The sequence below is a fragment of the Pinus tabuliformis genome, chromosome 1_2 (assembly GCF_031772625.1).
Source record: "Pinus tabuliformis cultivar Carrire ecotype Pingquan chromosome 1_2, CPIR1, whole genome shotgun sequence".
Lineage (NCBI taxonomy): Eukaryota > Viridiplantae > Streptophyta > Pinopsida > Pinales > Pinaceae > Pinus > Pinus tabuliformis.
The window spans coordinates 722,926,859-722,946,082 of record NC_142298.1 but is presented as its reverse complement, the minus strand read 5'-3'; the positions used below and the strand labels follow the sequence as shown (position 1 = coordinate 722,946,082).

The following is a 19,224-nucleotide window of genomic DNA, read 5'->3' as shown; positions in this document are numbered from 1 at the left end:
TAACTTCATGAGTGAAGATGTTGCGAGAAGAATTGGGCTAAAATTTGTACCAGTGAAGGCACAAATGAAGACAGTGAATTCTCCTCCTGATTCGGTACTTGGTATAGCTGAAAGAGTGGACACAACACTAGGTGAGTGGACCGGGAAAGTCGACTTCACTATAGTGCAGATTGATGACTATGAGGCTGTATTAGGGATGGAATTCTTGAAACAATATAATGCTATGATTGTTCCTCATTTGAAGAAGCTGTACATTTACGATGGAAGGGAAGATGTACCCATTGGTGTTCCAACCATTGGTGTGACAAAGCCTGATTGTAAACTGGCAGTGATGCAGATGGAGGATGAGAAGCACATGGAAGACATGAGTAAGCGGTTGTCTACTGTTGAGACAAAGCTTACCGAGCAGTCATTGGTTATCAAGACACTATCTGATAGTATCTTGGATTTGTCAAGAAGGCTAGAAGAAGTGGAGGATGATGATGATGAGGAGGTTTATGTGAGACCGAATGTCCGAGAGGAGGATCGGGTTGTATATCTATAGAGGATGGAGATAGAGGATCCTGACAGATGGATTAAACTTAATAGTGAGGGTGAGCCTTCAGGCTCTACTCCCTCTACATCTTCTTAGATGACATAAAAGATGGGGCTCATTGTTAGCTGCTCATGGCAGTGAGTCCTTAAAACAGGTTGAGCAGGTATGACAGATGGTGTGGGAATGGTTCAGAATTAGCATCATGAAAGGTTACAAATGGGATGGAGTTTCCACGGACATGAGCATGGGAGAGATTCTTGGTGAGTCCAGGATGTGGCAGAATCCGAGATAGACTGGTGAAGGCATAAGGATGGACATTCTTATGATTTGAGCGTGACAGTTGGACTGATCACCCGACTAGTTCAAGTCATGGGGGCTAGCAGTGTACCAGAGAGATGTTGACATTAGGCAGGTAGGGAGGATGACAGTTCACAGGATGGGACGACACATGATGGAGATGATGGTTCTACATATGTTGCAGGGATGTTTGCAGTATGTGGAGGAGTTGATATCACGGACCAAGGATGAGACAATTATTGATGATGATCTTGGTGGATGGATACTAGGATGGGGTGTTTTCGAGGACGATAACGACTTCAATTGGAGGAGGATGTAAGGACCTGCGGTTCTTGGCATAACCGCCCGAGTGAAGTGCGACTTGACTTGGTGAACGAGCGAGTTGGAGACATGGATGAAATGCGAGCTTGGACAGAAATGTGCGAAGGACATAATAATAATGCGCATGAGGAAGTGAAGCGATGGAGTTTATATGGCATGGGGAGCATTGGCTCAACCCACGGGCCGACCTACGACTTGGACAAAGGCCGACCGACGATGATGGCAAGTTTGCGAAGTATGTAGGGGCGTTCAACACATGGTGGATGAGTCGGCTTGGGCAGCTCGACTCGCCCTACCATCCATATATATACAACGAAGTTTTGTAGCGAAGAGTCATTCAATTCGAACACTCTCATCTATGCATACAAGAGGAGGTGCAAAGTAAGGTGAAGCCGCAGTAAGAGGAGGCGCAGCTCTATGCGCCCATCCTTGGGCAAGGCCGCACGATGAACATCGCACGAAGTTGTTTCGGGTGAAGGCGTGGGTAGGAGGTCATTCGCCATTCGGTTGAGGGTGCGGGTGAAGGTGCCCAGCGTTTGGGTGAAAGCACGGGTGAAGACTCAGGTGAGTCGCCCGTCCACCATGTAGAAGTAAACGAAGGTGTCTTCAAGTGACTTGAGTAAGTCGCCCGCCCACCGTGCGAAGTGTGAAGGGTTGCCTGGGTGAGGTCGTCTGCCCGTCGAAACAAAGTTCGGTTGACGAGCGGTTGGCAGCTCATGTGAGGGTGCGCCCACCCTGCTTGGGCAAGGAACTTTGGTTGACACACGAAGGTGTGGAATATTGTAAAATCAGCTAAGTATGAAACTTGGTGTTTCCCAAGTATACCTGTAAAGCTTTGCAACATTGAAAAGTTGATTAATATATTATATTCGGGCAGACTAATTGTTCAGGGAGTTGCCCCTCCCTTTATACTGTGCAATTTTGTTCTTCATGTATAATTGTTGTTGATAATGAATGTGTATGGGTGTTCATTGGTATAAAGGAATAATAATAATACTTAGTTGAGAAACACAAACTAAGTAGCACAAGTGGTTAGGCGTAGTCCATGAACATAAGTATTGGTGAAAAGAAAGTGTTTGGTTGTGCCGCACCTCACCAAGAGCAGTTGAAAGACTACCGCAGGCGTGAGGGCGTGACAGGTGACCTCCCATTAGCGAGATGCTTACAACTAGACTCGAGCTAACCCTTAACTAACTAACTAAAATTAAGTAAGCTCACCCTTAAAGCTACATAATTGAAAGTAATAGAAATATATAATTAAAAGTAATTATAAATGAATAAATATAATTTAAAATAATTATGAATATATAAATATTTGAGATACTCAATATTATTTCATATTTCCATTTCCATTTTTAACTTATAAAATTAATTAATACATACATCTTATTATCATTATTAATAATAACTATTTAGAGTTATACTTTATATTAAATAATTACTTATAATTATATTTTATATTTTATATTCTTTGTTATTATAATATTGTAAATCATTATATTTAATTTAATATAATAAATTTATAAGTAAAAAAAATTGGAGTTATTAAAATATCATTTCACTAATCTAGCGTTTTCAATGATTATTATATTTAGTTTTTTATTGATTTGCTATTAATTTTTCTTTCACTAAAAAAAATTAAATCTATTCAAAATTTAACATTATGAAATTAAATTTATTATTTTTAAATAAAATCTATTTCTAGCTATTTCAAATATGATTGGTTGAAATGTCTTCCCTCTTATTGTATAATGATGGCAACAATTGACTTTTGTGTCTTCTATTATTAACTACTATGTAAAATATTGAATAGACAATTTTTATTTGTTTTATTTTTTAATTTACAAAAAAAAAAAAAAAAATATAAATTTTAAAAATATAAATTTAAAAAATATAAATTTGAAAAAAATATGTAAAAATAACATGTGTACAATTTGTACAACTTTCATTATATCAATCTATACTCTAATAACGTGACATGTGTACTATAATATGAACATTATATTAAAAAATTATCATCATTTAATATTAAATAAATAATTATTAACTTATTATCATTCTCTTCAATGTCAATTATATATATAACCTTTATCTACTTAAAATAAATTCAGTTATATTAAAAAATTAAACAAATATTTATAAAACAATAATTTTATCATATACATACAATACATCATAACATTTAAATATTTTATTAAACTAAAAGGCCAGCAAAATTAATAAATAAACAAAAAAATTATTGTTTTTCCCTTATAATATATAAAGGAAAGCAAAAACAAGTGGTATTGCCCATAATTTAGAGAAATTAGAAAGATAATTAATTTCGTTTATGTATATGAGGAGGTGAGAGGCGGATTCATTCCCTACGGAGGAGATAGGTCAACGAAACAAGAAACACGGAACTCTGTCAGATATCACTCCTGTTTGGTTTTCAATCGTTTGGCTCAGTCTTGAGTTATTCTATGCAGGCGGAGTACCAAAGGCGTAGTGGGTCGGTTCTTTGTTCTTATGAGATCGCTCAGACGAAAATACTGTGCTCGACCGCTCATTCCCAATATTTTGGACGCTCTTCGTTATTCTGTATTCGATGGCAGAACTTAACTTGACACCAGATCCTGACCCTACAGCTTTGGCATCCTCCTCCACATGCACCTCACATGGCTATATGAACACCTATGTCTATGATGTATTCATAAGTCACCGCGGTCCCGACGTCAAGAAAGGCCTGGCCAGCCATATCTACCGTCGCCTTACTCTACATGGATTGAGGGTGTTTTTGGACCGGCAGGAATTGCAAGAGGGGGAGAGGATGACTCCTCAAATCGAAGGGGCCATTCGAACAGCCTCGGTTCATGTGGTAATTTTTTCTCCAGGATATGCAAATTCACATTGGTGTCTCAATGAACTCCTACTCGTCTTGGAGTCAGGATCAACCATTCTTCCGGTCTTCTTCAATGTTGAACCTTCAGAGCTTAGGTGGACGCGGGGCGGAGAAAGACTGTCTGCTCAAACCCTGAGCCTCCTGCTGTGTATCCTGATCTGTATCCCCTTGAGCATCCTATTAAGATTACTCCCATGTGCTCTCTTGAGTATCATCCTATGCATCATCCTTTGCAGCCGGCGCCGAAATGGAGTGTATGCCCAATCCCTGCGCACACTCCAAAGGAAGACAACATTCGATTCTCGAAACAATAAAAAGAAGCCACGACATGACTCTGCAACTATTGAAAAATGGAGGAAAGCTCTTTTTGATGTTTCACAAATAAGCGGCTTTGAGCTGAACGCATGTAACGGGTAAGGCTTCCATTTCTTTTGAGCGAGTGCTTTCTAACTATTTTATGTTTTGGTTTTTTTAGTCTGGCTATTTCTGTCTTTGAGTGAGTGTTTTTTAACTATTTTAGTTTTTAGATTGGTTTTGTTAGTTATAAAACTATTTTATATTTTGGGTTTTTTTTGATAGAAATACAGTAAGGTGATATAATTGTCAATGAGATTATATATAATTGTCAGTAAAAAATTTTGTTTTTTTTTTCGGGTTTTTTAAAATATAATTGTGAATAATCTTCTGAATTTTGATGATTTAAAATGTATTTCTTACTTCTGAATAATTTAAATTATACGACTTATACAACTCAAATCTGTAAATTTAACAAAATCTTTAACCCATTTGAAATATCACAAACAATATACCAAAAAATACACTTTCAGTTTTCCGTTTTTGGTTTTTATAGGTTTATGGTTTTTTGGTTTTTGCAAACGTTACTTATCGGCCATTTTATTGTCTGAATTTCAGTGATGAGGGGCAGCTCCTAGATATGCTCGTCCAGCAAGTTTTGCAGAAAGTTCGCAGACCGCCTCTAAATGTTGCTAAATATCCATCTGGCCTGAACGACAAAGTAAAAGATGTGGAAATTACAGTGTCTCTACAGAGGCAAAGCTGGAGGCCTAATATTGTGGGAATTGTGGGTCTTGGTGGGGTTGGAAAAACAACCCTCGCTAAAGAAATTTTCAACCGAGAAAGATCAAATTACTATTGCTCCTGCTTTTTATTCGATGTCAGATCCAGATCTTTGCCTTCACTGCAAAGTATCCTTATCAAGGATTTGACTCGGTCTAATGTACAAATAAGCAGCGTCGATGAAGGCATAGAGGAGATTAAAAGGCATCTCGCATTTTTTACCAAGGTTTTCCTGATTTTGGATGATGTTGATCATATTGATCAACTAGATGCATTATTTTTACCAATTAAGGAAACCATTCATCCAGGTAGTTTACTTCTGATTACTTCTCACAATAAGGATGTGCTTACAAGCTCGGGGATTGTAGAGTCATCTATTTACACACTAAAAGGCCTCAATCGACAACAGTGGCAAACGCTGTTTTGCTGGCATGCCTTCGGTCAGCCCCACCCTGACGTAGGATTTGAAAAAGTAATTGAAAGGTTTTTGAATGTCTGCGATGGTTTGCCATTATCTCTTAAAGTTCTTGGGGGACTGCAGTTAGAAATAATGCAGAAATGGTTATGTGGTTGTAACGCATCTTCTTAGTTTAGGAGTTGTTCCTAGAATTTGGGAGGTTGTTTACAACTACCTATTTTTCAGTGATGTATTTAATATGTAATATTCATTCATGTAAGGCAGAGTGAATGTGAGCGAGAGTCTCCTCCTTGTTTGTTGAGTGCAGTCTCCAGGTGGTGTATTCACCTGTGCGGTGCAACTCTTTCTGATTAATTCAAAGTTTAATTATTTTTATCTTGGTATCAGAGCTTAGGGTAGAGGTAGCCTTAACTTTGTTCTTTTGAGAATGTATCATTAGTTACACATCTGTAGTGGTAGGAGTACATGTAGAGATAGCTGTGTGATCAGGTGGAGCTGCAGTAACACCTGAAGCGAAAAGGCATCAGATGACTGATCATCACTGAGCCGAAGGAAGGGTTGGAGCGGAGATTCAGAGCGGAATTTTTTTTTTTTTTGAGAAGATTGCAGCAATTAGCGCGTGTTTTGGAGGAATGGCGCGGTTTTGGAGCTGATAAACGCGCCAAAGAAAACAACGACAAAATTGGCGCTGATCCGTGGCTGAGAAACGCGCCAAAATTCCTGCACATCAAGAATTTTCATTTTCCGCAATTAGCGCGGATTTGGCGTTGATTAGAGCGCCAGCCCTTTCTTTCTGTAAATCTGCAATCCTTGTTGCAGATCGGAGTTGCCCGGTGGAGGCACGTGAAGGTTTCTGCTCGGTGGTAGCAGATTTGATTTGCTCGTTGGTGGCGAATTGAGGATCCTTGATCAGCTCGAAGGTAGCAGATCAGATCTGCCCGGTGGTGGCGAAGTGAGGTTCCGTGATCCGCTCGGTGGTAGCAGATCGGACCTGCCCGGTGGTGGCGAATCAGAGCTGTGTGATCTGTTCAGTGGTAACAGATCGGTTTTGCCCGGTGGTGGCATAATAAAGTCCCTGATCTGTTTGGAGACAGCAGATTGGACTTGACCGGTGGTGGCACAGAGAAGTTCCTGATCTGTTCGGTGGTAGCAGATCGGACTTGCCCGGTGGTGGCACAGAGAAGTTCCTGATCTGTTCGGTGGTAGCAGATCGGACTTGCCCGGTGGTGGCCAATTGGAGTGTTCAGTAGTGCGAAAATGAACAACAGTTTGGAATCATACCTCCACGAGTCTGGCAAGCTCGATGGAACGAATTTTTCCAACTGGAAGTTCAAAATGCAAACCTTGCTGGAAAGTGCAAACGCATGGTCGATCGTCTTGGGAAATGAGCAGAGATCCGGAAATACAACCCAAGAACAGGATTGGGATAAAAGAGAAACAAAGGCAAAAGTCATACTGAAGATGTCTGTCAAAGACAACATTATCCCTCATATTCGAGATTGCAAGTCGGCCGCAGATATTTGGAGCACGATCAAGGGTCTGTATGAGACACAGAACACAAATCGTGTTCTCGCACTCAAAGGAAAATTGTATGCACTAAAGATGAACGAGAATGAATCTGTTGATGGATTCACAGCCAGAATCAAGGATCTGAAAGACAAATTGGGATCCATTGGAGAAAAGGTATCAGACTCAGATCTGGTTACCCTCACACTGAACAGGATGACCGATGAATATCAAACATTCATCTCAGGGTTGTCAGCGAGGGAGAAAGCCCCCTCTTTTGATGAGATGACAGCGATTCTGCTCCAGGAGGAGGGGCGAAGACAAAACTTGAAGACCCAGAGCAACGACCTTGCTCTGATGGCAAAGAAAAGACAGCACAGAGGAAAGGAGCGCCAGCACCAACATCAGCACTAGCAACCGCAGCAGCAGCAGAAAGGGGTCAACTCCTTTCAAAAGAGACCATCTAGAGGTATGAATGATAACTTTGCTAAGAGCTGTTTTTACTGTGGAAAGCCTGGTCACCAGATCAGAGAGTGTTATAAGAGGCAAACAGATGAAAGGAGAGGTAAACAGAAGAAGCATCAAGGCTGTTTTGCTGAAGAAGAGGAAGACCACAGCTATGATCTTCGGTTATTTACAGTCGACTGTGCACTTTCAGCATCAAGAGGAGATGAGGACAATACATGGTATGTCGATTCAGGCGCATCCTCGCACATGACTGGTAAGAGAGAATATTTTGAGTTTCTTGAAGATTCTACATGTGGATCCAAAATTTATTTGGGTGATGACAGTGGGTATGAGATCAAAGGTTGTGGGGATATTCCTGTGAAGCTACCTAGTGGCGATATCAAACATCTCAAAAATGTCCTATATGTTCCGGGAATTAAAAAGAATTTGATCTCTGTCTCTATGATAACAGACCAGGACATGTAGGTACAATTCTTCAAGAATGGATGTGTCATTCAAGATAGCAAATTGGAGACAGTTGCAACAGGAGTACGCGTGGGGAATTTGTATAAACTGGATGCAAGGAGCATGCCACGACAGGCGATGGTTGCAGCAACATCAACAGCTGAGAATCTCTGGCACCAGAGATTTGGACATATCAATCTACAAGATCTCATCTTGCTTAAAAATAAAGGTATGGTCGATGGACTTCCTGCTTTACATAATATCAAACTGGAATGTGATGGATGTGCATTAGGGAAGATGCATAGAGATGAATTCCCTGTGCATGACAACAGAAAACAAAGAGACATCCTAGAACTAGTGCATACAGATATTTGTGGACCTATGCAGACTAGGTCTTTAGGAGGTGCATACTACTTTCTACTGTTTATAGATGATTGCACTAGGTTCTCTTGGGTGTATTTTTTAAGCAAAAAGAGTCAAGCTTTCCAATATTTTAAAGAATTCAAATCTATGATAGAGAACCAAACAGGAAAGAAGATAAAGGTTCTCCGCTCGGATCAAGGGGGGGAATACAGATTAAATGAGTTCATGAACTTCTGCAAGCAGCATGGGATTATACAACAATTTACAGTGCCACACACTCCACAGCAGAATGGAGTAGCAGAACGCAAGAACAGGACCCTTGTGGAGTGCGCGAGAAGTATGCTTCAAGGTAAGGGCATTTCTAATGGTCTTTGGGCAGAAGCCATTAATACTGCTGTTTATTTAAAGAATAGGAGTCCCACCAAATGTCTAGGCTTCAAAACCCCCTTTGAAGCATTGTTTGGACTCAAACCAGCAGTTGGTCATCTGAGAATATTTGGATCTAAAGCTTTTGCTCATATACCGAAAGCAGATAGGAAAAAGCTAGATCCCAAAGCCTTGAAATGCATATTTGTAGGATATGGCACAGAATATAAAGCATAAAAATTATATAATCCTGTGACTCATAAAGTGTTTGCAAGCAGAGATGTCATTTTTCATGAACAGATAGGAGATGGAGAGGAAAACTCTAACAATGACAGCCACATTCCATTTCTGATAGAACTGAACAGTGAAGAAGAAGAAGAAGAAATGGAGCAGGAGCAAAAACAAGAAGAAGTAGCAGTAGATAGCTCAATAAGTGAGGATGCAGGCCCAGACAGTGCTGAAACAGGAAGAGTTGAGGTGAGTCCTTTACCGAGAAGATCAGGTAGAAAGACTAGACTACCTGCAAAATTCAGAGACTATGCTTTAATGTCCAAAATTTTAAATATTGTAGAACCCTCAAATTATGAAGAAGCAAGTAGATTAGATGAATGGAGGGCTGCAATGCATGAAGAAATGGAATCCATATATAGAAACCATACTTGGGACTTAGTTGAGCTGCCAGAAGGAAGAACCCCTATAGGTTGTAAGTGGCTGTATAAACCTAAGATAAATGCAGAGGGTACTGTAGAAAAATTCAAAGCAAGACTGGTAGCAAAGGGTTATTCACAATAGGAAGGAATTGATTTTGATGACACCTTTGCCCCTGTAGCTAAACTTAATACAATTAGAATGCTAATCTGTTTAGCAACAAAACATAAATGGAAGCTACACCAGTTAGATGTTAAATCTGCATTTCTGAATGGAGAATTAAAAGAAGAAATATATTTAGTACAGCCTCCTGGTTTTGTGAAAAAGGGGAAGGAACATTTAGTGTGTAAACTCCATAAGGCACTTTATGGATTGAAACAAGCACCCAGGTCATGGTATGACAAAATTGATTCATTTTTTGTTCAGCATAGTTTCCATAGGAGCCTCAATGATCCAAATCTGTACACCAAGATAAATAAACAGAGGCAAATCATTTTGATTTCTTTGTATGTGGATGACATGATAATAACAGGGAATGCAAATAGTTTAATCAAAGAAATCAAGCAGCAAATGTCACAGGAATTTGAAATGAAAGACCTTGGTGATCTTCATTATTGCCTAGGACTAGAAGTGTGGAAAGATTCTGGTCAAACTTTTCTAACTCAAGGAAAGTATGCCAGAAACCTGTTGGAACGATTCAGAATGGAACAGTGTAAAACAGCAGCAACACCATTGCAACAGAACCTCAAGTTAAGCAGCGACGATGGCACGAAACAGGTGGATGCCACTTTGTATAGACAGCTAATGGGAAATCTGATATATCTTACGACAACGAGGCCTGATTTGGCATACTCTGTTAGTGTGCTGAGCCAGTTTATGTCCAGACCACTCGATAGTCACTGGAATGCAGCAAAATGTGTGTTGAGGTACCTTAGTGGTACTTGTAATTACGGTATTTTATACACTGACATTTCTGATGTTACTTTAGCAGGTTATTCAGATTTTGATTGGGCAGGCAACCTGGATGATCGTAGATCTATCACAGGTTATGCATTTAGTATTGGATCCGGGGTTATTTCGTGGAGCAGCAAAAAGCAAAGCACTGTAGCATTATCGTCATGTGAAGCAGAGTACCAGGCGTTGTGTGCAGCTACATGTGAAGCCATTTGGTTGAGGAGATTGCTTAGTGATGCAGGCGAAGGACAAAAAGCAGCAACTAGCATCAAAACTGACAATCAAAGCACAATAAAGCTTGCATACAATCCAGTTTTCCATAAGAATACTAAACACATTGATACTCAGTTTCACGTTGTCCGAGAAAAGATACAGTCTAAGGAAATTTGTGTGGATTATTGTAATACTTGTGATAATTTAGCTGACATTTTTACTAAGCCTCTAGGGCGAGTAAAGTTTGAGTTATTTAGAGGGATGTTAGGTGTGCAAAATAACCCTTTCTCCATTAGGGGGGGAGTTAGAAATAATAGAGAAATGGTTATGTGGTTGTAACACATCTTCTTAGTTTAGGAGTTGTTCCTAGAGTTTAGGAGGTTGTTTACAACTACCTATTTTTCAGTGATGTATTTAATATGTAATATTCATTCATGTAAGGCAGAGTGAATGTGAGCGAAAGTCTCCTCCTTGTTTGTTGAGTGCAATCTCCAGGTGGTGTATTCACCTGTGAGCTGCAACTCCTTCTGATTAATTCAAAGTTTAATTATTTTTATCTACTGCTTCGTGGAAAATATGATTTAGAATATTGGAGAGCGCAATTGCACAAAACCTCCAAAATACTTCCCAGCGATATTCAAAGCACACTTAAAATTAGTTATGACGCCCTGGATAAAGAGGAAAAACAGATATTCTTAGACATTGCCTGTTTTTTCATTGGAGAACACAGGGATACCGTCATCAGAATATTGGACGGATCCGGTTGGGAAGGATGGCTGGGTCTTCGTAACCTAGAGAACAGATGCGTGGTCGAGGTCGACAGTGAAAACTGTATAAGAATGCACGACCAGGTTAGAGACCTTGGCAGAGATCTCGCAAAGGAAACTTCTGGGTCTCATCTTCGGCTTTGGCGGCCAACTGATAGTCTTTCTGAACAATAAGTTGTAAGTATTTTTAATCTTTCTACTGTCATTCAAAATAGCTTTGACCCATCAAAATTGTGTCTCTGAAGTTTTGAGTTCTCATATTGTCCTTATAGTTTCTAACGGTTCCTGGTGAATAATTCAAGTTCGTGGAGTTAGCATGGTTAACGGAAATGGTTCTGAACAATTTTTTGAAACCCTAGCGGGACGCTGCAACCTAAGAAGGTTGCAGTTGGTTAGGGCTGAAGGTTATTCGGTTGAACGCGTTTTCCGTGTTGGGAGATTTCCAGAGCTAATATATCTCCGCTGGGAGAATTGCCCGTACTCGTCCTTACCTTCCTGGATTTCACTAAAGAATCTACGAGTTTTATATGTTCAGAAGATGAGTCATTTGGAAACACTGTGGAGACATGAATCTGAGGTAATCATGCTATTTTTTAGGTGTTTTTACCACTGTTGTTTTTCTTTTTGTCCATATTGTAAAAATTGATTGCACTACCACAGTGCCAAAAGGTTCACATTTATGGGGCCGAACCCACTTTAACAATGTATGTGAACATTGCAGGCACCTCTGCAGTTAAGGGAATTGTATATTGGTGCTCCCCTTTCGAAGTTACCAAAATCCATTGGAACCCTGAAGGACCTCGAAATTTTTTTCCTGTATGGGAGTTACCTTGAAGCATTGCCAAACGAATTCTGTTATTTGTATTCCTTGAAACACGTGGGCTTAAAATGATGTGCAAAAATGACCTTGCTCCCAGCTGCAGTTGGAAACTTAACGAGACTCCAAAGGCTTCACTTGGATGGGTGTTCCACGTTGCGAATTCTCCCAGATTCGGTTGGGAACTTAAGGAACCTCCAAGTTCTGGATTTGCGTGGGTGCTTCACCTTGCAGGCACTCCCTGACATGGTTGGGAACATGTCGAGCCTCCAAAGTCTGGACTTGCACGGCTGCTCCAGTTTGCAAGCGCTCCCTGAGTCGGTTGGGAATTTGGCTAAGCTCCAAAGTCTTGACTTGTGCTGGTGCTCTACTTTGCAGATTCTCCCAGACTCAGTTGGGAATTTAACTACCCTACAAAATATTAACTTGTGCGGGTGCTACAATTTGCAGACGCTCCCAGACTCAGTTGGGAAGTTAACAAACCTTCAAAATCTGGATTTGAACGTCTGCTCCACATTGCAAAGGCTTCCTGACTCTACTGGGAACTTAAAAAGGCTTCAGAGTCTTGACTTGGCGGGGTGCTCCAATTTGCAGATGTTCCCAGACTCGGTTGGGAACTTAAGAAGCCTTCAAAAGCTTTACTTGACCGGCTGCTCAAGGTTGCATATGCTTCCAGACATGGTTGGGAACTTAATGAACTTGCAATGTCTTGACATGGCGGGGTGCTCCACTTTGCAGATGCTCCCAGACTTGTTTGGGAACTTAACGAGCCTCCAACGTCTTAATTTGCGTTGTTGCTCCACTTTGCAGGGCCTCCCAGACTCGATTGGGAACTTAACGAGCCTTCGAAATCTTAACTTGCGCGGTTGCTCGACTTTGAAGACACTCCCGAATCGATTGAGAACTTAAAAAGCCTAAGAAGTCTCGACCTAGGCTGCTGCTCCACTTTACAAACGCTGCAAAATTGGATTGGGGACTTAACAAATCTCCGAAGTCTTAACTTGTACGCCTGCTACAGGTTGCATATGCTCCCAAACTCAGTCTGGAACTTAACAACTCTCAAATATCTTTACGTGGGCGAGTGTTCCAATATACGAATGATGCCCCCAGTTGAGCATTTGAGGTCGTTGGAGGAGCTAGATGTGTCAGGGTGTCCCAAACTGCAATGGGGTGTGGAAGCAGTTGAGCAGCTGCGCCAACGACTTGGAGAAGGGTTCATCGATCATTAAATTATGAAGGCATTTCATAAAGGGTTTTGTGAAAACATATTTAGGCGCAGCTAGGAAAAGAAAAGGTTGTTAGCTGCAGAGTTGAGGAAGAGATCACATGACCTCAGGACTAGTGGATACCCAAGCATGTCTAGGAAGAAAGAATTTACATATTCTACAATATCAAAGTATGGTGAAAACTGAATGACACTCTTGTTATGAGATGTACATATATTTTTTTTATTTAATATGAGAATATTATAAAAATCAACAACATGCACGATATTTATTAAACAACTTGCTCAATATAAAGATAAGCTAAGACTGCTACTCTCTCGATGACTTAGGCTTCTCAAAATAAAGATAAAGATAAGCCAAGACTGTTACACTCTTGACTAAGCCTGCTCAATAGCAAGACTGTTATTCTCTTGATGGCTGTTGTCCAACCTAATCCATGTCATTAAAATCGATCAAATCAATCAACAATTACAATTGTGGTCAGGAGGCCACCTTCTCATTATAGGCTGCATTCATAGCTATGTCGTATACCTTCAAAGGTATTTCGCCATAAATGATTTCTACCATATACAGAATTCTCCACATTTTATTTCGTTTCTTGTTTGTTTTTATGACGATGCGACTGTGTAAGAACAAAAACGGTCCTGTAAATTATTGCGTTCTAATGATTTATAACTAGCATTTGCACTTAATGTTGCAAAGGAAATTCCGTAAGGCATAGTGTGTGGAAGAATATTGAAATGTGAATGGGCTTTTGTGGGTTTTTTTGAAAGCAAGGGTCGATGATTCCAAGTTTTAATTTGAGGAAGCCATGCCGAAAACCGTTGAAATGGAATGCAAGTAGCCATAAATTATCGCATAAACTTGTTTAGAGACCTTTGTTTGTAGTTGGTAAAAATTGGGTAGTTAAAGGTGAAGGTAAACGAATGAATCTATGCGAACAACAACCGGGCATCCATATTGATTTGGATAGGGTTATTTAAGAAATCATTATTCAAACGAGAAATTAAATTAATATGAAGATATATTGAAAACATGTATTATATTCATTAAAATCAATTGATTTTGTTAACAAAATATGTTAAAACCCATTGACAATGAATTGGTTGTGAGGACATAAACTATCAAAATGGTATTTGATCTTGAAACATACTTTTTTAAGTTTGAAATGGAAAGAAAAAAATAGTTGTGAGGACATAAACGATCAAAATGGTATTTGATCTTGAAACATCCTTTTTTAAGTATGAAATGGAAAAAACAAATAGTGAATTGTAACATCCTTTTTTAAGTTTGAAATGGAAAATACAAATAGTTGTGAAGACATAAACCATCAAAATGGTATTTGGTCTTGAAACATTCTTTTTTAAGTTTAAAATGGAAAATACAAATAGTGAATTGTAACATAAGAGGTTCGAGAAAGAATATAATATTCTAAAGAACATTGTGCTTGTCATTCCATATTTGAAGTTGTATCAAAACATGTTGGAGGCATCGAAGACTTGAAGAAGTAGCAATGGACCTGCAAAATGTATATTTTGTTAGAATTAGTAATATGTAAATAAGCTGTGGAAATGTATTAGTAATACTTTGCAGGTGAGTTGTGTTAAAATGAATTTGGAATGAATGGAAATGAAGTTACCTTTTCCATGGGGATTTATATATTGTTAGTGGAAGATGCCTGGTGAATAATTGGCATATTGAACACCATTGGAGGTTTATGCGTAGTTGGAGAGGCATATTTTTTGCTTGCCATTCTACTTGTAGTTTCTTAGGTATGTTATTTCTGAGTCCATGTGTCATGTTTCAAAAGAAAGAAAATGTTAAAATGAGATGTATAGATAATATCAAGACATTCTAATATTTGTTTAATTATTAATATTGATTAAAGTTGGTTGTTGTTGAAAGATATGAAAAGTATGTTATGAAATAAAATGAGGTAAATAAATGGAGGAAACCTTTTGGTGATGTTAAAGTATGGGTTGGAGCAGATTATCTAGAGGCGGCATTGAACGGAGAATTTCTTCTGCGTGTTTTCTGCGAGCAATGTTTTTATTGTCCTTCATTTTACTGTAATGATCGAAACTGAATGCGGAGCTAATCCAGAGATCTTGTAGAGAAGGTACTCTTGAAATTGCTGTGAATGTGAGACCTTGAAATTCTGTTTTTCCAATGTCAATTATTGCTTTTGGAAGTGTCATACCTTGAGATTTATGTATGGTTAAAGCCCAAGCCATCTTCAGTGGAATTTGTGCACGTCCATTTCTTTTTACTGCTGGAATAGGCAAGTGAGTGGGGTTTCTTTCATCCCAAGGAGGCCCGATGTATTTGGGAAAATCTATGACAACAAATGTTGGAATTTGTGGTGGTGTAATTGATTCTTTGTAAAAGATGGTTACAATTTCTCCGAGGAAACCATTAACAAGTTCGGCTGAAACCCAAAGGTTGGAAGTCAACATAGCTTTTTTTCCATTGCATAGTAATACAATTCGCTCAAGTTGCTCATCTTCTGAGGAAATGCTGGAATATGTGTTGTCGTCTTCAACAATGGATCTTGCGATTGGAGTGTCTAGAGATTTCATCATTTGCTTATTATGGACCATTGTTTGAGCATTTGTTGGAAATAGATGCATGGAATCATGGAATGAACATATTTCTTCTTCTGATAAAAAGGAATATGTGCGTGACGTGAGTACGTTGTAGTCGTCGATTGTTGGATTTACATCTCTAGTGTTCTGGAGAATGTTCCTTAAAGTAACCTGTGCGATGTTGTCGCCTTGTTGACGAAATATTGTGTCTAATTTGATGACTGTGTTGAAGGTGTTCCATAGTGCGCTTCCGTGGCTCGTCCCTGCATATAGAGGTATGTCTTTGACGGGTGGCAGCTGACCGAGATCACCAACCAATATAATGGAACAACCACCGAAAGGAGTGTTTCTTTGTTGTGGAAATGCCTCTCGAAGACGTTCATCAATATGGATGATTTTAGAGAAACACAAACTCAGATACCTAGTTAAGGTTCATTTCAATGTTTTAAAAAATAAAATCACGGGGTCAAAAATCCGCTAGCAAAAACTACACGGACCAGTACAGAAAGATCTTTGCCAAATAAAATTAACATCACAGAGCAGTACAGAGAGATATTTACCTTGATGGCAATTAGTTGTTAAAGAAACACTACCCTAATGGGCTTTGCAAACCCTGCATTTCCCTTAAATAGAAATGATAACTGTTAAACCTCTCCCAAACACAGACTCGGACCATATGCATACATATTTCCTTTCTATACATAATATCCTATTTTGTTGAGATTAGTAAACAAAAACAGCATACCTGCTACTCCATTTACAACCTCATAAGAATCCTAAATCATGGATCTTTTTCCAAATGCCCACCTTCAGCCCTAAATCTGGCAACAAAATAAAATTGGTTGTTCACATATATATCTCGCAGGCAAATAAAATGGGCCGAACAACGGTGTAGACATACACACATACCAAAACTGAAAACTGAAAACAGAGAAAGACAAACTCATTGATTGTTAAGCTTACAGTTTCCCACCTCAAGCCATTGGAGTGTAGGAAAATTACTTAGCAAATGTGTAACTTACTTCCCTGTTCTATTGGCTATGTTGAGTGGAATTTGTGGTGGGAATGTGCACAGCGTCCTACTAACCACGTTTAAGGCCGAGACACAGACCATTCCTTGTCATGGCCTTAACCCCAGATTTATCCCTCCTTGAAACATGATAATATCCAAGGAATGATGGTCTCCCTGTGAAATTCTATAAGGGTTTCTAAGACACCATTGGGAAACCTTTTAAATGTGTGCTTGGAAGCTCTTCATCTAGAACCACTTGCAGAGCAAACTAATGCAGGCATCATCAATATAAACCACAACTCGGCCAACAGGAACTCAATTAATGATCTCAGGCTAATCATTCTACTTTACGTGGCTTACAGGACTCCTGCAAAAGCATTAACCACAAAAAAATTAAGCTTGAAAATTATCTAGTACCGACATTACCCTCGGACATATCCTAGCTCGATGTGGTGTCCACTGATTGTGCTTTGGCAATGCCAATTCTCGATCCAATCAAGGATGAATCATCACATTCCATTGTAATGTTTGGGATAGAAGCAAGTCACTGAATCATGATAAATCAATGTACAAATCTAAGTTGTTGTAGAAACTCATGCAGATGTATAGTATACAATATTTTCTAGTGCCATTTGCTTATCAGTCTCTGACTTCAACTTCTTATCAGGATACTAAATCAAGGATTATGTTTCTAAAAAATCTGAAGTAGCTATGAAAAAGATTAATGAGAACACAGTTCTACTTTATTCTTCTAAAAATCCTTATCAGGCTAAGCGAATATACTTCTAATTTATGCATTTCAATCAACTATCAAACTGTTTTACAATAGTTCTTTATTTTTCTACAAAACTGGCTTCAATGTATGGAGCAAAGTAAAAAAGGAAGAAAATGAAGTAACAATTTTAGAAGGAGGAAAATTTAGAACGTGACAGGATGTTGAAAGCCAAATGTAAAATAACAGCGTCTTATTTGATATCTATAAGCTTATTCATCCCAGGGGAAGCTCTTAGAGATGGATTTTGACCTCGTCAACTTCTTGGTCCATATGAATTTCATATGGCCAGTAACACCACATGAGCTATCCTAAAAATTTCAAACCGTTTATATATAACGCATAGGAAATCTAATTCATGTCTAGCAGGACTCTTTTACAATGCTCAGCCCTGTGTCAGAAACTTAAATTTAATCATACTATCATCCATTCTCACTATTGCATGTCACTTGTATCTGAAAGACTATCTGTTGTTTTAAATGTGGTACAAATTATATTACAGTTCACAAGCTACCTGCCACATGGTCCTGGCCCTATATATATATATATATATAACAATTCACAAGCTACCTGCCACATGGTCCTGGCCCCATATATATATATATATATATATATATATATATATATGCTAATGGTGGGTTTCTGGGACAACCCATAGATGTATCCTGATAGTGTTAACTTAGTATACAACTATTGTAAAAAGGGAAATAAAAACAACAACTGCAAATTAGTTAATATCATATTTAGCTTGCAACTGCTTGCTATATAGTAAAAAATGGCTGTTGTCAGATAAAGGTAGTAAGAAACAACTGCAAATTCAATAACAGAACAGAGATTAAACTGTATGCAAGATGATTTGAGAACGAGTGGTAAAGAAAAAATTACCAACACTTTCTCCAAGGTGCATAGATATCGAATTCAGCTGTGCCCTGTTCTCATAAAGGCACTGAACAACTTGCCTCGAACTTACAATTTCTTTTGCCAAATTCTGCCCAAGAAAATTTAGACTCATCAAAGATAAAAGCTAAACCTGTTTCCTGAGTACTAAAAACCTTGTTGATGTTCTTTAGTCAAAAACATGATATCATTAAATTTAGAAATTGTACTAGAGAGAAATATAACAAGAATTGTTACTGGAGGTTCAACCCAAGATACATAAAAAATGATGGAAAGCAGTGCATCAGCCAGCGTTCAGTGCAAACACACCTCACAAGATCAATACTAAATCTGTAGCATTGGATGCCATGTGATATCAATAAAATGAAGCCAGGCAAACGATTACTCATATAGACAATAAAATCATAATTGCAAAAATTAAAGTTATAATGTCACAGTAATAGAGAATCTAAAGATTTGAAACACAAGCATGTGTGCTTGGAAGCTCTTCATCTAGAACCACTTGCAGAGCAAACTAATGCAGGCATCATCAATATAAACCACAACTCGGCCAACAAGAACTCAATTAATGATCCCAGGCTAATCATTCTAGTTTACGTGGCTTACAAGACTCCTACAGAAGCATTAACCATAAAAAAATTAAGCTTGAAAACTATC

The 19,224-nt window shown here is 38.7% G+C and overlaps 2 protein-coding genes across 2 annotated transcripts; both read left to right on the top strand.

Moving 5' to 3' along the window:
- The first annotated feature begins 3,818 nt into the window (after window positions 1–3,818).
- Window positions 3,819–6,637, top strand: LOC149207805 (disease resistance protein RPV1-like). The gene is made up of 4 exons (XM_089398152.1): window positions 3,819–4,010; window positions 4,885–5,651; window positions 6,132–6,275; window positions 6,379–6,637. Exons 1-4 carry the CDS (start codon window positions 3,819–3,821, stop codon window positions 6,635–6,637), a joined length of 1,362 nt encoding a protein of 453 aa, XP_089254278.1.
- Window positions 6,638–6,786: 149 nt separating this feature from the next.
- LOC149207804 (uncharacterized) lies at window positions 6,787–7,449 on the top strand. The gene has a single exon (XM_089398151.1). It carries the CDS (start codon window positions 6,787–6,789, stop codon window positions 7,447–7,449), a length of 663 nt encoding a protein of 220 aa, XP_089254277.1.
- The last annotated feature ends 11,775 nt before the right edge of the window (window positions 7,450–19,224 follow it).